Source organism: Diplotaxodon limnothrissa, linkage group LG12 (genome assembly GCF_057381915.1).
Source record: "Diplotaxodon limnothrissa isolate DT_005_m linkage group LG12, D_limnothrissa_male_GT1.1, whole genome shotgun sequence".
Classification (NCBI taxonomy): Eukaryota; Metazoa; Chordata; class Actinopteri; order Cichliformes; family Cichlidae; genus Diplotaxodon; species Diplotaxodon limnothrissa.
Window position 1 is genome coordinate 40,244,923 of NC_140607.1, and position 14,669 is coordinate 40,259,591.

Consider the following 14,669-nt stretch of genomic DNA (forward strand, 5'->3'; position numbering starts at 1 on the left):
CTTTGAACAGAAGGCCACTCTTCTCTTTTTCTCACTGGGCTCGAGGAAAAGAGGTTAGGGAGAGCAGATGGTTTTGGAAGATGCCCGAGGAGGAAGAGGAGGAATGCTGAGGGGCTCCTGGTTGTGGGAGGAGTTACCTACAGGTTGGGTGCTGAGGGAACCAGCTGAGAAGTTGTTTCCTCTGCACAGTGAACAGGAGACAAGGAGGCTTGATGGAGAAATGAGGAAGTATAGGAAAGCATTCAGAGGAAGAATAGAGGGAGTTGCAGAGGTGAAGGAGTACAGTGAGGAGTATAGAGAGCTGTGTGGTTAATCTCAGAGGACGTGATGTCACAGCTGAATAAAAGCACCCTGAATCCTGGTGTGAATCGACGACACACGTCACAGATTGAACCGCTCACACTGAGCTGCACTTTGGTGTGGACGACGTGCCAAAGGCTGTAACTGCTGCAGTGTGCACGCTGTGTCGTTCTGTGGTGCATTATGGGCAGTCTCCGTCTCTCACTGAGCACGTTCCTCTGACTGGCCAGCTCGGACAACATCCGCCTGTCTGACGCCACTTTAAACCAGCTGAAGGGGGTCTAGATGTGTCCTGACTGTCGGTTGGAGCTGATTGAGTCTTGCCGGGTGGAAGCCACAGGTGGGGGCCGTCCTTGGGGGCTCCGTGGTGGTGATACGTGAAGCTCTGACTCGTTATCGGGTTTTCTGCTGATTGATAATGTTTCTGATCGCTGTTACGGCCTGACGACGTGCGCACACCCTCTCTAATGAAGTCACGTGATCTGAAGCCAGACAGACGAGCGTCTCTTCCTGCGGTGAGGAGATCATATCACAGGTGAAGCACACCTGGTCGCTGTCACATGTGAGCTTGGACACTTTGATAATGAATGTTGGCTGGGGCGCTCCGAGACACACAGGTGATGTTAGAGCCGTTTCAAAATGTGTTGTCTGAGCGGCAATACCCGTTGTTCAGGAGAATCCTGCAGCGGCTTCCTGCGCCCTGGCAGCGGGCGTAAAGTGAAGTGGCCGGGTACACCTCCCCCACTGAAGCCTCGCCTGTGCCAGGCGGTCAGCTCACACCTGTGTCCTGTTTATTTGTCCTGATTGGCCACACCTGACCTGACCTTCCTCTTCTTCTTCTGCAGCTTCTGTCACAAACTGACCTGCAGCATCGAGCCATCGCCTCCTCCTGTTGCTCCTCCCATCATGACACCTCCATCATCCTGTGAGAAGAAGAAGAGGAGGCGCGCAGAGGGCGAGGAGTCGCCTGCTCCCATCGACATCGACACTCCTGAGAGAGGAGAGAAGGAGGAGGAGGAACTGTTCAGTCCTCCCGCTGAAGAGGAACGGGTGAGCAGGAAGGAGAAGAAAAAGAAGAGACGAGAGGAGGAGAAGGTGTTCAGCTCGCCTGCTGAAGATGGACAGGTGAACGGGGAGGAGGAGGAAACCAGCGAGGGGGGGAAGAAGAAGAAGAAGAAGAAGAAGAAAAATAAGAGAAGAGCGGAGGAAGAGGAGGTGTTCAGTTCTCCTTTTTCTTCTGCTGAAGATGCACATGTGAATGGGGAGAAGGAGGAGAAAGAGCAGAGGGGGGACAAACAGGAGGAAACCAGCGAGGCAGAGAGGAAGAAAGAGGAGGAACCGGGTCCCTCGTCTCCTGGTCTGGGTGAACAGCTGAGCAGGAAGGAGAAGAAGAAAAAGAGAAAAAAGAGGAGAGAAGAGGAGGAGGAAGAACTGTTGGCTCCTCCCTCACCTCCTACTGGGGATGAAAAGGTGAGCAGGGAGAAGAAAAGGAAGAAAAAACAGGAGGACAAAGAGCCAGAAAAGAGAAAGGAGGAGAAGGAGGTGTTCTGTTCTCCTCATGGACAGGTGAGCAGAAAAGAGGAGAAGAGCAGCGAGGGAGGAAAGAAGAAAAAGAAAGAGGAAGTGACATCACAGGAAAGGGAGCCTTACAGCGAGACTAAACAAAAGAAGAAGGCGGCGCGCATGGCGAGTGTAGCCACAGCAACAGCAAATGCACATGTGTCGGTTCAAACAGTCAAGAACAGGTTGAAGGAGGAGAGGGGAAGTGAAAGTGTGCAGGAAGTGACATCATGTAATGGAGAGAAGGCAACGAAGAATGTAAATCCTGCAAAGAGGCAGAGAGGTGCAGCGGGGGGTCACGGGGAGGAGGAGAAGAAGAAGAGGAGAACGGAGGCGGCAGCTGATCCTGAAGAGTGAGTTCATAAAGTTCATGTTAACGAGACGTCAGTGAACACAACACAGAAAGATCAGAGACTGAACAAAGCTGGGGAGCCGTGACACCTTACCACCTGCGGCTCCGCACGCTCAGACAGGAAGCAGCGTGGACGCAAAGCTCCTCATGCGGCGTCCATCTTTGTTGTCTCTGCTTTTATGATGATGTCAGCTGATGATGATGATGATGTCATGTGCTTCAGGTTTGACCATAAGTTGTTGGAGGAACTTCAGGAATTTGTTCCTCATGTGAAGAAGAAATCTGCCGATCAGATCAACAAGCTGCTGCGGTACGACTTGGCACGCTTCAAGGCCTTCAAAAAGAAAGGTAACGCTGCTGCAGACGCCACCAGCAGGAAGGTACGAGCACTGCGCATTAACCCTGTGAACGCCTGTCTTCCTCCAGGTGTGTCTCTGCGCTGGGGGCGGTACTCTCAGCTTGAGAACCAGCAAATCGAACAGAACGTGGCCGACTTCTTGGCTCTGACGGGAATCAGCTCAGCGGAGCAGCTTCTGTTTCCTCACAGGTTCAAAGAGCAGGAGCTGGAGATCAGGAGGCTGAAAGCACAGCATCACTTCCTGGAAAACATCGGTACGTAACCAATGCAGAACGACGTTGGGTTCACTTTTATTTATACAGTGCCTAATTGCAACAACAGTCACCTCAGGGCGCGTTTCATATAAACTTCATATATATATATATATTAGGGGTGCAACGATACACAAAATTCACGGTTCGGTTCGGTTCGATACTTTGGTGTCACGGTTCGATATTTTTTCGATACAAAAAAAATGTTCATGCCTTTTTAATTTGTCATTTATTAAAATTATAAATATATATTTTAACTCAAAAGTACAGTTTTTAAATTTAACCCTAACCCTTGTGCGTGTTTTTTATTTTGACAGCGAATGCGCACCTGCGGACCACTTATGTGCAGCCCTGGTTATTTAGCTCGTCATATCGCAGCCACAGAAATTCTTTTGTCCATGAAACCATAAAGCTGCACTTTCTTTTTGCCTTATAGTCTGATTTGTCATAACTTTTCCGTTTTGTGGTAAGCTTTTCTTTGGCTGTCACTTCTTCACCCTGACCTGTCTTATTTGGCTCAGCAGAACTAAAATATATATCTGTCTGTGAAGGTTCTCAGTCATCCAGGTTAGAGCTGGGCGATAGAACGATAACGATATGTATCGCGATATAACTTTTACTCGATAGAGAAATTAAACTATCGCGATAGACCTCGCCGCTCTTGTCCTCTTAAAAAAAAAAAAAAAAAAGGTCAGCCAATCCAAATTAAGTAGCGCAGAGCCGAACCAATCACAGCCGCAGCGTCACGTCGCGTGACTTGTTACGTACAGCACAAGTGCCAAGCCGCACGTGTGTTTGTTTGGGAAGCAGCCAGCGGGTAATGGAGGAAATGAGTGTGCCGACTAGAAAAATCAACCGAGCGTGACCGAAGAGAAAACAGATGATGGTTCCAACGCCGGAGAGATTGTCGAACGGAAGAGCCATAGAAGTTCCGTAGTGTGAAGGTATTTCGGCTATTTCAAGTCTGACAAAAAACAGAGTAGCGCTCACTGTAAATTGTGCCGAAAGCAAGTCTGGAAATACAATAAACTGGTGCATGCGTCACACTGCGCCACGTTATTGTTTCGGTGAAATGAATTTCTACAATACTGTTACTGTTAATTCTACTCTCTGCAGTGTTTAAATGCTTACATATACACACAGTTACTGTCCGTCCACACATACGACTCGGTTCTGCTTCTATGCCCCAGCTTTGTTTACTTTTTCCCACCGAGGCTTCTAGACTTCTGATTGGCCAACATTTCTGCACGGTTAGGAATCTAGCGCCACCTGCTGCTTTGGCATGTTCATAGCAGCGTTTTCCTTCATTTCTGCCTTTATGTGTGGACGGGATTATTTTTTAAAACGAAAACGGAAAATCTCCGTTTTCAAAAATACCCGTGTACGTGTGGACGTAGCCTCAGTCTCTGACTGGAAGCGCTAATTCGTCATTCGGCTTTTGTCAGACTAAAGTAACTGTTACAGCTGTTTGAAAAGCTCAGCTATACAACAAGGAGAGATTGAGAATTTCCTTTTAGTTCTCAGTTTATTTGATATTGACAAAAGTTAGTCAGTTTTGTCTGTTCTTCTGTAAAACAAACTAAGATTTATTTTTAGAAGTAATATTTTGTTTCTAAGTGGAATTGACAATTTAGTCTGTTTCGTTTGTTCTATTTTGAAACTTAAACGCTTTAGCGGCTGCCTTTTGTGTAGTTTGCAATATTTGCCTTTATTTATCTGAAAAAGTCTCATGTTCCTTAAGTACATCTACCCTGTTGAACTTATTATGGGAAATAAATATTTAAATCAAAACAAGCTGCTGATTATTTCATATTTTACTTGTGAGCAACGGCACATTTAAATCTTACAAATATAGTTATTTGGCTTATATCGTGATAGATATCGTTATCGCCTGAAATTAAAAAACATATCGTGATATGAAAAAATCTCATATCGCCCAGCTCTAATCCAGGTCATCGTAGTCAAATATAAATCCTGCTGCTTTTACACACGCACTCACATAAGCTCAGCGATTCTCTGCGCGATCAACCTCTCACATGTTTAAGCTGCGGGAGATTTCACTTGTCATGTTTGCATAGTAAGCTAACGATTAATAAGACGATGTCAGAGGAATTGGTGCACAAATTATCATCACTCACAGATCAGTGCTGTCGCTCTCTATACACAGTTCGCACGATTGCAAAGTGAAAGCAAAAAACAAGCGCAAATTCAAACGCGACTTCAATATGTCACATATTGACAGTGGCTCACCGATGCCAATGACATAATTACCCAGCTACATTTCTGAAAGAATGCAAAAGCATTGACATATATTTTTCCTACAATAGCCCGACGGGCAGGGAAGAGAAAGATTTTGGTAGCCCGACTGAAAAAATCGCTAGCTCCGGGACGTCGGGCTAGCGATATTGCAAGCCCTGTATCTGATTGAGGAATCATGCATCTTTGGAAAAGAGAGTTTATTACAGAGAAATGTCTCTTTCCAAAATAAAAGCTATACTATCCGCTTCTTCCGGGCTATATTCTCAGCAGCATAAGGAGAATCATGTGCTAACAGCTGTCTAAATGACTCGGCTAAAGTTAGTAGCATGCTTGTTGTTTTTGTCTTTGCACTAGGATGATGTCGGAGTAAATGTGCAGTCATATTCGTTGTGTTCCCACTAGTGCTTTCAGGTTAATCTCGTTGAAATGACCTTAACACCACAACACGGCAAATCTCCGTTAACGAGCTACCGCCGATCGCCCCGTGCATGGGGCTAGACGGCCAACACGTTAACGAGCTAACTGCGCTAGCACACTAGCTCCCACCCATGTAATTGAGCATTGCATGGCACATCCAACATACTGTTTTACTTTAGTCCATGACTCGCTTACCTTCAGGGTCATACGTCACATGAAAACCAAAATAGTTCCAAACGCCAGATCTGAATGAGGGTGGGGGAGGTGCCCTGCGCTCTTCCTTCTGACGATGCTGTCTGTGTTGAGTGCTCAGTGGATCTGCGCTCGACAGTGCAGCCTAGGCGGAGTAGTCGAACGCAGATTCACTGAGCGCTCAACACAGACAGCATCGTCAGAAGGAAAGTTGATAAAATAAATTACAAATGTTGTATTGTTCGATACATATGCGTACCGAACCGAAAGCACTGTATCGAACGGTTCAATATCTATACGAATATCGTTGCACCCCTAAAATATATATATATATATATATATATATATATATATATATATATATATATATATATATATATATATATATACACACACACACACAAATACACTGGAGTTTCCTCCAGTGTCCTGTTATATTTTAGACAGCAAGGAGCAGACGGCCGAGTTTATTAAACTCCACGAGACAGCGGTGACGCTAATCTGAAGGCTGGACCGTCCCATTTCACAGCCGTTTACTTCCAGCCTGCCCGACCTTCTGAGGACCCGGCCCACGTAGACCGCGAAGGCCGGGTCCTCAGGAGGATGCAGCCCATGAATTTGAACACAACTAGAGGTTAATAACAGATATGATTCAATGCAGAGAGGTCTATTAACACATAGTGAGTGAGAAAGGTGACTGGAAAGGAATCACCCAGTGCATCATGGGAATCCCCGGCAGCCTACGTCTATTGCAGCATAACTGTCAATAGAAAATTGTATTTAGTAGTCAGTATAATCTTTTAATAATATAAGTTTACATATGGTAGTGATAGGATGTGCGATCCTTAATAGTCTGCAAAAGCTTTGCGTACATTCCAGAGTGCTCTGGCATTCACATCCACATCCTGGGAGCATGGGAGAGGTCGTACCTTCTCTTATTGTTTTACGGTAGGATTAACGTAGCTATGTCAGTCTTAGTCTAAGTGCCCTTTTTTACATATAGATGAACTGTTTCCAGATTTTCCAGACCAGCAGGTTAAGGGAAGTCGTTTGTGGGGTCACACTCTGACACACAAACATACATACACACCTCCACATTCCAATGTAAGGAACAAACGCCCACTAAAGTATAAATAAAGACCAGGGCAGTCTCAGAGCTGCGAGTCTCTGATCCTCACTCTTGTGCGTGCACTCTGGTGACTGCCCTTCCTAGCAAGAAAACTGTGTGTTTCTCCTCTCTGATTCTCAGCTGAAGAAGTGTTTTAGAATATATCTCTTAACAATAACTAAGGGAGGATTCAGGGTCACCTGGTCCAGCCCTAACTATATGCTTTAGCAAAAAGGAAAGTTTGAAGCCTAATCTTGAAAGTAGAGATAGTGTCTGTCTCCTGAATCCAAACTGGAAGCTGGTTCCACAGAAGAGGGGCCTGAAAACTGAAGGCTCTGCCTCCCATTCTACTTTTAAATACTCTAGGAACAACAAGTAGGCCTGCAGAGCGAGAGCGAAGTGCTCTAATAGGGTGATATGGTACTACAAGGTCATTAAGATAAGATGGGGCCTGATTATTTAAGACCTTGTATGTGAGGAGCAGGATTTTGAATTCTGGATTTAACAGGAAGCCAAAACAGGAGAAATCTGCTCTCTTTCTAGTCCCTGTCAGGACTCTTGCTGCAGCATTTTGGATTAGCTGAAGGCTTTTCAGGGAGTTTTTAGGACTTCCTGATAATAATGAATTACAGTCGTCCAGCCTGGAAGTAATAAATGCATGAACTAGTTTTTCAGCTTCACTCTGAGACAGGATATTTCTAACTTTAGAGATGTTGCACAAATGGAAGAAAGCAGTCTTACATATTTGTTTAATATGTGCGTTGAAGGACATGTCCTGGTCAAAAATGACTCCAAGGTTCCTCACAGCGTTACTGGAGGCCAAGGTAATGCCATCCAGAGTAAGAATCTGGTTAGATACCATATTTCTAAGCTTTTCAGGGCCGAGTACAATAACCAAGTTTGATCTGAATTAAGAAGCAGAAAGTTAGCGGCCATCCAGGTCTTTATGTCTTTAAGACATTCCTGCAGTTTAACTCATTGGTGTGTGTTATCTGGCTTCATGGACAGATAGAGCTGGGTGTCATCTGCATAGCAGTGTAAATGTATGCTATGTCTTCTAATGATGCTGCCTAAGGGAAGCATGTATAATGTAAACAGAATTGGTCCTAGCACTGAACCCTGTGGAACTCCATAATTAAGTCTTGCTGTGATTTTAAAATCAGTGATCCCAGTATGACCTTTGATCTTCTTGTCTGTCTGCAGCTGAGGGGATTCCTCGGACATGTGATCAGGTTTACGTCAGAGCCAAGAAGATTTTTGATGAGAGGAATAACATGGGAAGGTCAGAGGTCACGTTGCATGTTCATGGGTTTATGTTTGACTCGTTAACCTGACGGTCACCTGACACAATTTGGGTGTGTTCATTCAGGTTTTCTGAGGATGAGCTATGCTCTCTCACAAAGTTGCAGAAGCTCCACGGCAACGACTGGAAGAGAATCTCAGAGAAGATGGACCGCAGCATCTACTCGCTGGAGAAACGCTTCAACACCATCGGTGAGCTTCCCTGTGACCCCTAACCTCTGAACTCCACTGTGGTCAATCACAGACTGTACTTAGACGACTTGGTCAGATATCTTTAGTGACTTGTTTTAATTTTTTAAAGTAAACGACCCCCATGCTTATTTTGAAAGTTCATTTGTTGGGCTGATCTGGTTGCTGTCGTGGCGCCGAGTCAGAATTCTGCAGATTTGTTCCAGCTGCTCATTGTGACCTGAGACGGAGCAGGTTATTGATCGGTTATTGATCTGTAGAACAGATTTCTCTGCTCAGCCGTGAAAATGCTCTCCTGTCTGTGCGCTCACACCCAGCTCAGGGTCGCGGTACCTGGACTGCAGAGGAAGAGTTGCGCCTTTGGCAGGCTGTCAGGGCTCACCTGGAGATGCTGGTCCAGCAGAGCCCTGCAGGTCTGAGCCGAAACCAGCTGTGCAACAACCTGCCCTGGAAGAGGATCAGCGAGCAGGTGGAGACCCGGTCCTGGATCCAGTGTCGTCTCAAGTGGTCGGTGCTCCTCTGCTCACGTGAACCAGACCGGTACATTCCACGCCAGCAGCGGATCCTCGGGTATAACTCAGGTGTTGGTGTTTTCCAGGTTCTACCTGCTGAAGTCTAAGCTGTCCTCAAAGGGAGTGTTCAACCGAGGTGCCGAGGGGTACGCCGCAAAAATCCACCTCATCAACACGTGAGTGACGCGAACCCATCAGAGCATTCGCTGAGCAGCCAATGAGAATGCAGGACAAACCTCCGGTCATGATGGACATCACTGTGTGTGTGTGTGTGTGTGTGTGTGTGTGTGTGTGTGTGTTCAGGCTCTATAACATGCATGTGGACGACGCAGCGGACATCGACTGGGACGAGGTGGCTGGACTCATCGGGTGAGGTCAAACTAGTATTAAGTACACAATAGACTGTACTACAGGCAGTATTGTGGTGTCACACCTGTGTGTGTGTTTCAGGACTGTGACGCCGATGTGTGTGCAGAAGATGTTTTACAGGTTGAAGGTTTCCAGAGTTCCAAACTGGACGAGTTTGTCGTACGCAGGTGAGCAGCTCGAGCTTGGTGTGTGTTCCACTTCCTGTTTGTGTCGCACTGTCAGATTAAACCAGAGTGTAGCTTTGATCATGTGACCCGAGTGTCGGGTCACGTGACCTCAGCTGTTTGTGTGCAGTGTGTTTCCGACCACACAAACACGAGGACACGCCGAATCTGTTCTCCAAAACCAAACCACACAAACAAGTCGTGTCATGTCGAGCATCGAAGAAACCTCCAACCGGAGCACACCTGAGACAGCCCGACCCCTCTGAAGTCTTCTTACCTGTTCGATCACAATGGTAACTAAACTGCTCACCTGGTCAGGAGCAGCTGCGCTGTAGTGCAGCTCAAACTGAGCGGACAGACAGGCGATGAGCACCCCGGGCGTTACTCAGACTGGGGCTCAAACAAAGCCTGGATGTGTGGTCCTTGCATTTAGTACACCCCTCAGATTTCCCAGTTTTCATTGAGCACCTGGATGCAGCATGCAAGCTCTCAGGTTCAGTTGTTCAGAGTAATTCAGGTTTAAGTGTCGTGTTCAGGTGAGCCTGCAGTAATCTGTAATCGCCTGTCTCTCAGAGATCATCGACTTCCTACAGAGCAGAGCCGTCCCTGTCCTGGAGGAGAGACTGAAGAAGTGTGAGCCCCAGGAGGCGCAGGAAGAGGAGGAGAAGGAGAGACTTTATCAGCTCTCTGACATCTTCTCAGAGCTCAGTGACGACGTGGAGCTGGACAACAGCTGACCTGCAGCCAATCAACATGTGGTGTCCCCGTGGACAGACTTTATAAAAACACTTTGAAATCGGGACAGGGAGTGGGTTAAAAAAAGACTTTTATTTTGAAGGTGCAGATGCTTTGTAACATTAAATAAAATTGTTTTGGTATGTTGTGTGTTTGTTCGATCAGAAGCAATGCTCACACTGATAGTTCACAAATAATTAAGTTCATAAACGTTCGAACGTTATTGATCTGTGATTAAAGGAAGTCTGAAGCAGAGGATTGTGGGTAATGCAGCTCATCTGTCAGCGATGGCCCGTACGCCGCCGGCGGTCCTCTTCATGATGTTTGGCACAAACAGGAGTCCTGACATGCGCTCGATGGTTTCTATGGGAACCAGGAAACGCTCCAGAGGAACCTGCTCGCTGATAGGTTCGTTTGGTAACACGTACGAACGGAGCTCCACCCCCTTGCCGTCCGCTTGCTCCAGGATCAGCACCTGAGGGCACATGGGACAGGAGAACTTATCGCCAGCTGACGGGCAGGAGTGCTGACACCATCCGGCGGGTGGCCCTCACCTTAAAGAAGTGTGTCGGCACGGCGACGTGGTTTCGTCCTATCACTTGATATCGAACGTAGAGTTTCCCGTCAGCCTCTTGCCTGAAACACGCACCTGACAATGTCATTCCCAAGCCCCTCCCCTCAGTCATCACAGAAGGATGGGCAGCAGGTTACCTGGGCAGGTAGAGCGGGCCAGTGCAGACGTAGACGTTGAGGTAGCGTTTGGTGAGGGAGCGGCAGAGTTTCTCCAGGTTGTTCCAGGTGTTCTGGTTCAGGTGAGGGTTCTGCTCACAAACACCAGAGATCCATAGAATCAATCAGGTAATCAATACTCTGGATGAGCCTGTCCAGGTAAAAAGTCTCACCTGTGGAGCCACGTTGCTCAGGTAGAACGTGTCGTCCATGGCTTTCTGGCTCCACTTGTGGTTGGCTGCTGCGGCCAGGTGGCCCCTGTCGAACCCGCTCCCCTTGTAGTCGGCATTGGTCGCTCGGTGGAAAACATGAACGCTGCCAATGAATGAAAACAGATGTTACACGTTAAGAATTCAAACAACTTCACAGGTAGAGAAGAACGTCCTTCACCTGTCGCCTCGTTAACCTGCACGGACCACAATTTTCAAGCAAGGAAAGTTGGGGTCACGGTGTTTATCTGCAGCTCTGCTCGCACAGTTGGATTTTTACAGCATCTCAATAAGAGCTGCAGAAAGGCGAGTCCAGCTCGCACCTCATGAGGGCCGGTTCTGGCCCACGTGCCCTGTGTTTGACAGCCCGGTGGGAGAACACTGATGTGAACATGAACTTTACCTGCCCTGTTCCTGTCGCACCTGTCATCCTCTTTGAACTCGCAGTACTTCCTGTCTGACAGTCCGCTCAGGGAGGCGGGGTTTAGCCGCTCTATTACCCAGGATGCAGTACGCGTGCGGGGGTCGTAGGAGGTGACGTAGGATTCTCTGGTCTTGATGTTGCCCAGTGAGGGGAAGCCATACTTCATCACAGCTCCTGAGCTACCTGGACTCACCTAGACACAGAGACACACTCAATCAGCCAATCGGGAACACAGAGACTCCTCCCACTAATTGATCAATAATCCAGAGTATATGGAAGTCTTCTTCCTCAGTGTTTTTATGGACTCACACACCTGAAGGAGCTGCTGCAGCATCGACATGAACAGCGTGCAGCAGATGGTGTAAGTGTTCCTTCTAACTGCATTTTGATACATTCCTAGTTTTATGAGCAGCTGTTAAAGTCACAGCTGGAGCCTGAGTGAATAAAAACTACTTCCTGTTGAGTTGCTGCATGAAGCATGCCGTATGAGCCCAGTGATCATTGATGTCCTTTGTTATGTTACAGCTTCATGTTTGCTTCAGGTCAGCTAGGATCAGTGATGATGGAGGAAATGCAGTCGCAGGGCGGAGGAAACGAGTTCCACAGCAGCCAGATAGAAGAACATACCATGGATTTCATTTTTTTTACCCAGTGAGCCAAATGATTGTGACGTGACAGTCACAGGAGGATGTGCTGTCAGCAGTAGCGGTTTTTGATATGGGCGGTTGCCCGCGGCGGCATCACGGGCATCGGCAAAAAAGAAAAAATAAAGTTGCTCGTACTCATGCTGCCCCGACATCAGCCAGCGCATATTGGGAATGGCAGAGGCACCGATCGGTTTTCTATCACCTATTTGCTGGGAGTAAGAGCGCCCTCCGTTTGCGAGGTGCGCCTGCTGCTTGCGGCGGAGTCTCTGGCTGGCTGGAGCAGCGTCTAATAACCAACTCGCAAAATAAAACAAAGCAACAAACACAAAAACACCAGACATCATGATACAAACTTATAATTTGCACCGATGTTTCTTCATAATTCTATACACGAAAAGTGAGCGCGAGAGCCCTCGGTGCGCCTGCGCGGTGCTGAAGTCAAAGTAAACTTTATTGTCATCTCCGCTACAGACAGTCCAGCATATAGAGACGAGACAACGAGGCTGCAGTTACAGCAGTGCCAGTAAACAAACAATAAATATAAGAAGAGTTAGAAAATAAATTTACACTTTAGGACTCGGGGTAAAGGATCAATAACAAATTTATAATTAAGCTTGACGATTTAAAGTCTCACACACGACCCTTTGAAAGGGGAGGGGCCGGCTGCTTCCAAATAGAGCACATTTCATTCAGCATGTTGTAAATCCAAGCCCATCATGTATTCATGATTTGAATCCTGGGTTGTGTGAAATCCCAGAAATAAACCCTCGACAAAGTAAATCTGTGAACTAAGGTGTAGGTCTAGGTTATGTTGTGGTGACCCTTGAGTTGGGGGATTTGTGTTCATACTGAAGAGCAAAATTAAAACCAATGTAAGATGGACAAGAAAAGTTCAAAGCCATCGGGTGCTCAGTTTAGAAAATAGAGAAAAGAAGAGAAACAAGCAACAGATTCAGGTAAGCAGATGTGTGATTGGATAATGGCAGGTCATCCTGAAACAATCAGAATCAGAATACTTTAATCCCTAAGGAAATTATGTGGATTACAGTTGCTCCAAGAAGAAATGGTAAAAATATTAACAGTAACAGACTAAACTCCAAACAATACATTATGTTACAGATTTTACACGTTTAAGAAACAGCACTAATATATACAGATCACTCAATTCTAAATATCAAGGATTAACAGAGGTGATGATAAATAAATATCAAGAAAATTGACAAGAATATTCCAGAGTAGAAAAGAGCGTGTGTAAAAAGGCTGTAGCTGTTGCAGTGTTCACAGTGTGTTAGGTGGAGGAGTTGTACAGGGAGATGGCCACAGGCAGGAATGATTCCTGTGTCGTTCAGTGGTGCATTGTGGGTAATCTCAGTCTCTGAGTGTGCTCCTGTCACTAGCCAGCATGTCATGGAGTAGGTGGGAGGTATTATCCATGATTGTCCTTATCTTGGACAACATCTGCCTCTCAGACACCACCCTAACGGAGTTCAGCTCCATCCTCCTCACAACATTACTGGGCTTGTGGTTCAGTGGTTCACTCAACCTGCTGCCTCTGTATACAACAACAGCATAGAGGATAGTACTGTCCAAAACAGAGATGCCAGAGGGAGTGTTCGCCCAGGCCGCAATACAGGCTAGAACCGCCACTGGCTGTTACCGACATACAGCAGCAGGGTCTGTCAGTGAGAACCAGCAGAGAGACTCAGCGGCTCCAGTGTGAGCTCAGGCTCGAGTGTTCGCTGTGAAAACAGCAGCTCCGATAAATGAGAGGAGGCTGAAGGAGAGCCGGTCTGCTGTGGGTCTCACAAACAGCTAAAGTGAGATGCGCGCTTTGTAGTCAGTCTCCTGCAAGTTGTAGTTTTTAACACTTCGGAGATCCGGCGTCACGTCGTTAAGCAGAGACGTTAAGCGTCTCCTAACTTGTTTTCCTCATCGGGTCAAGGAAACAATGTTAGGAAAACTAGATAGAAGACACTTTTGGAGCACACACAAGCAAATGCCGGAAGTCTATGACCTCACGCACACTCACCTGCAGCTCTGATGCCTGCACCGTCGGGACTCCCGGTACCGGGATGACCGGAACCCGGCTCATCAGGCCGGCTCCCCCCTCCTCACGCCAGCCTCCGGCGCTCAACAGACGGCTCGCCGCCGCTCCGAGTCCCGCTCCGAACACCAAGGTCGCCCCGGTCCGCCACATGCTGCCGGGTCAGCTGCTGGTGACGCGCTGTGATGACGTCACAGGAATGTATTTAATAAGCGTCTACCTGTCTGTGTGTGTGCAGCAACATTTCGTGTCCACATATTTCACTTTCAGTGATTTTTGTGCCAAATATGTACAACAAAGTCCTAAATTATGTGATTGTTTGCCATTCTTTAAACATAAATCAAATGCAAATTAAATATTATTTATTACACACCTTTTTGTTGACACACCCTCAATTTTAATTTCATTGCGTCCCACAGTCAGTGTTGGAAAGTAACAGAGTACATGAACCACCGTTACCTATTTAAAATACAAAATATGAGTAACTGTATTCTGTTACCGTTTAAAAAGGTGGTATTCAGAATACAGTTACTTTGTTGAAATAAAGG

General features: G+C 46.8%; 2 protein-coding genes across 2 annotated transcripts; one reads left to right on the forward strand and one right to left on the reverse strand.

Moving 5' to 3' along the window:
• The first annotated feature begins 767 nt into the window (after nucleotides 1-767).
• LOC146622156 (uncharacterized) lies at nucleotides 768-10,183 on the forward strand. Its single transcript, XM_085367662.1, has 11 exons — nucleotides 768-835; nucleotides 1,146-2,213; nucleotides 2,436-2,560; nucleotides 2,639-2,824; nucleotides 8,001-8,079; nucleotides 8,167-8,291; nucleotides 8,606-8,795; nucleotides 8,887-8,976; nucleotides 9,104-9,169; nucleotides 9,251-9,336; nucleotides 9,907-10,183. The coding sequence occupies exons 1-11, from the start codon at nucleotides 768-770 to the stop codon at nucleotides 10,068-10,070; spliced, it is 2,247 nt and encodes a 748-aa protein (XP_085223788.1). The 3' UTR covers nucleotides 10,071-10,183.
• endog (endonuclease G) lies at nucleotides 10,148-14,287 on the reverse strand. The gene is made up of 6 exons (XM_085367663.1): nucleotides 14,107-14,287; nucleotides 11,430-11,623; nucleotides 10,971-11,112; nucleotides 10,780-10,889; nucleotides 10,623-10,704; nucleotides 10,148-10,543 (listed from the first exon to the last, which is right to left on the reverse strand). The coding sequence occupies exons 1-6, from the start codon at nucleotides 14,272-14,274 to the stop codon at nucleotides 10,343-10,345; spliced, it is 897 nt and encodes a 298-aa protein (XP_085223789.1). The 5' UTR covers nucleotides 14,275-14,287; the 3' UTR covers nucleotides 10,148-10,342.
• Nucleotides 14,288-14,669: the final 382 nt, after the last annotated feature.

Bases quoted from the DNA above. Each gene is read 5' to 3' on its own strand.
- LOC146622156 (XM_085367662.1), top strand. From the start codon at position 768: ATGAAGTCACGTGATCTGAAGCCAGACAGACGAGCGTCTCTTCCTGCG. The intron at 9,170-9,250 runs GTGAGGTCAAAC...TGTGTGTTTCAG, and splicing joins GAGGTGGCTGGACTCATCGG to GACTGTGACGCCGATGTGTG. The intron at 9,337-9,906 runs GTGAGCAGCTCG...CCTGTCTCTCAG, and splicing joins GACGAGTTTGTCGTACGCAG to AGATCATCGACTTCCTACAG.
- endog (XM_085367663.1), bottom strand. From the start codon at position 14,274: ATGTGGCGGACCGGGGCGACCTTGGTGTTCGGAGCGGGACTCGGAGCG. The intron at 11,624-14,106 runs GTGAGTGTGCGT...CTCTGTGTCTAG, and splicing joins TGCAGGCATCAGAGCTGCAG to GTGAGTCCAGGTAGCTCAGG. The intron at 11,113-11,429 runs GTGCGACAGGAA...ATTCATTGGCAG, and splicing joins GAGTTCAAAGAGGATGACAG to CGTTCATGTTTTCCACCGAG.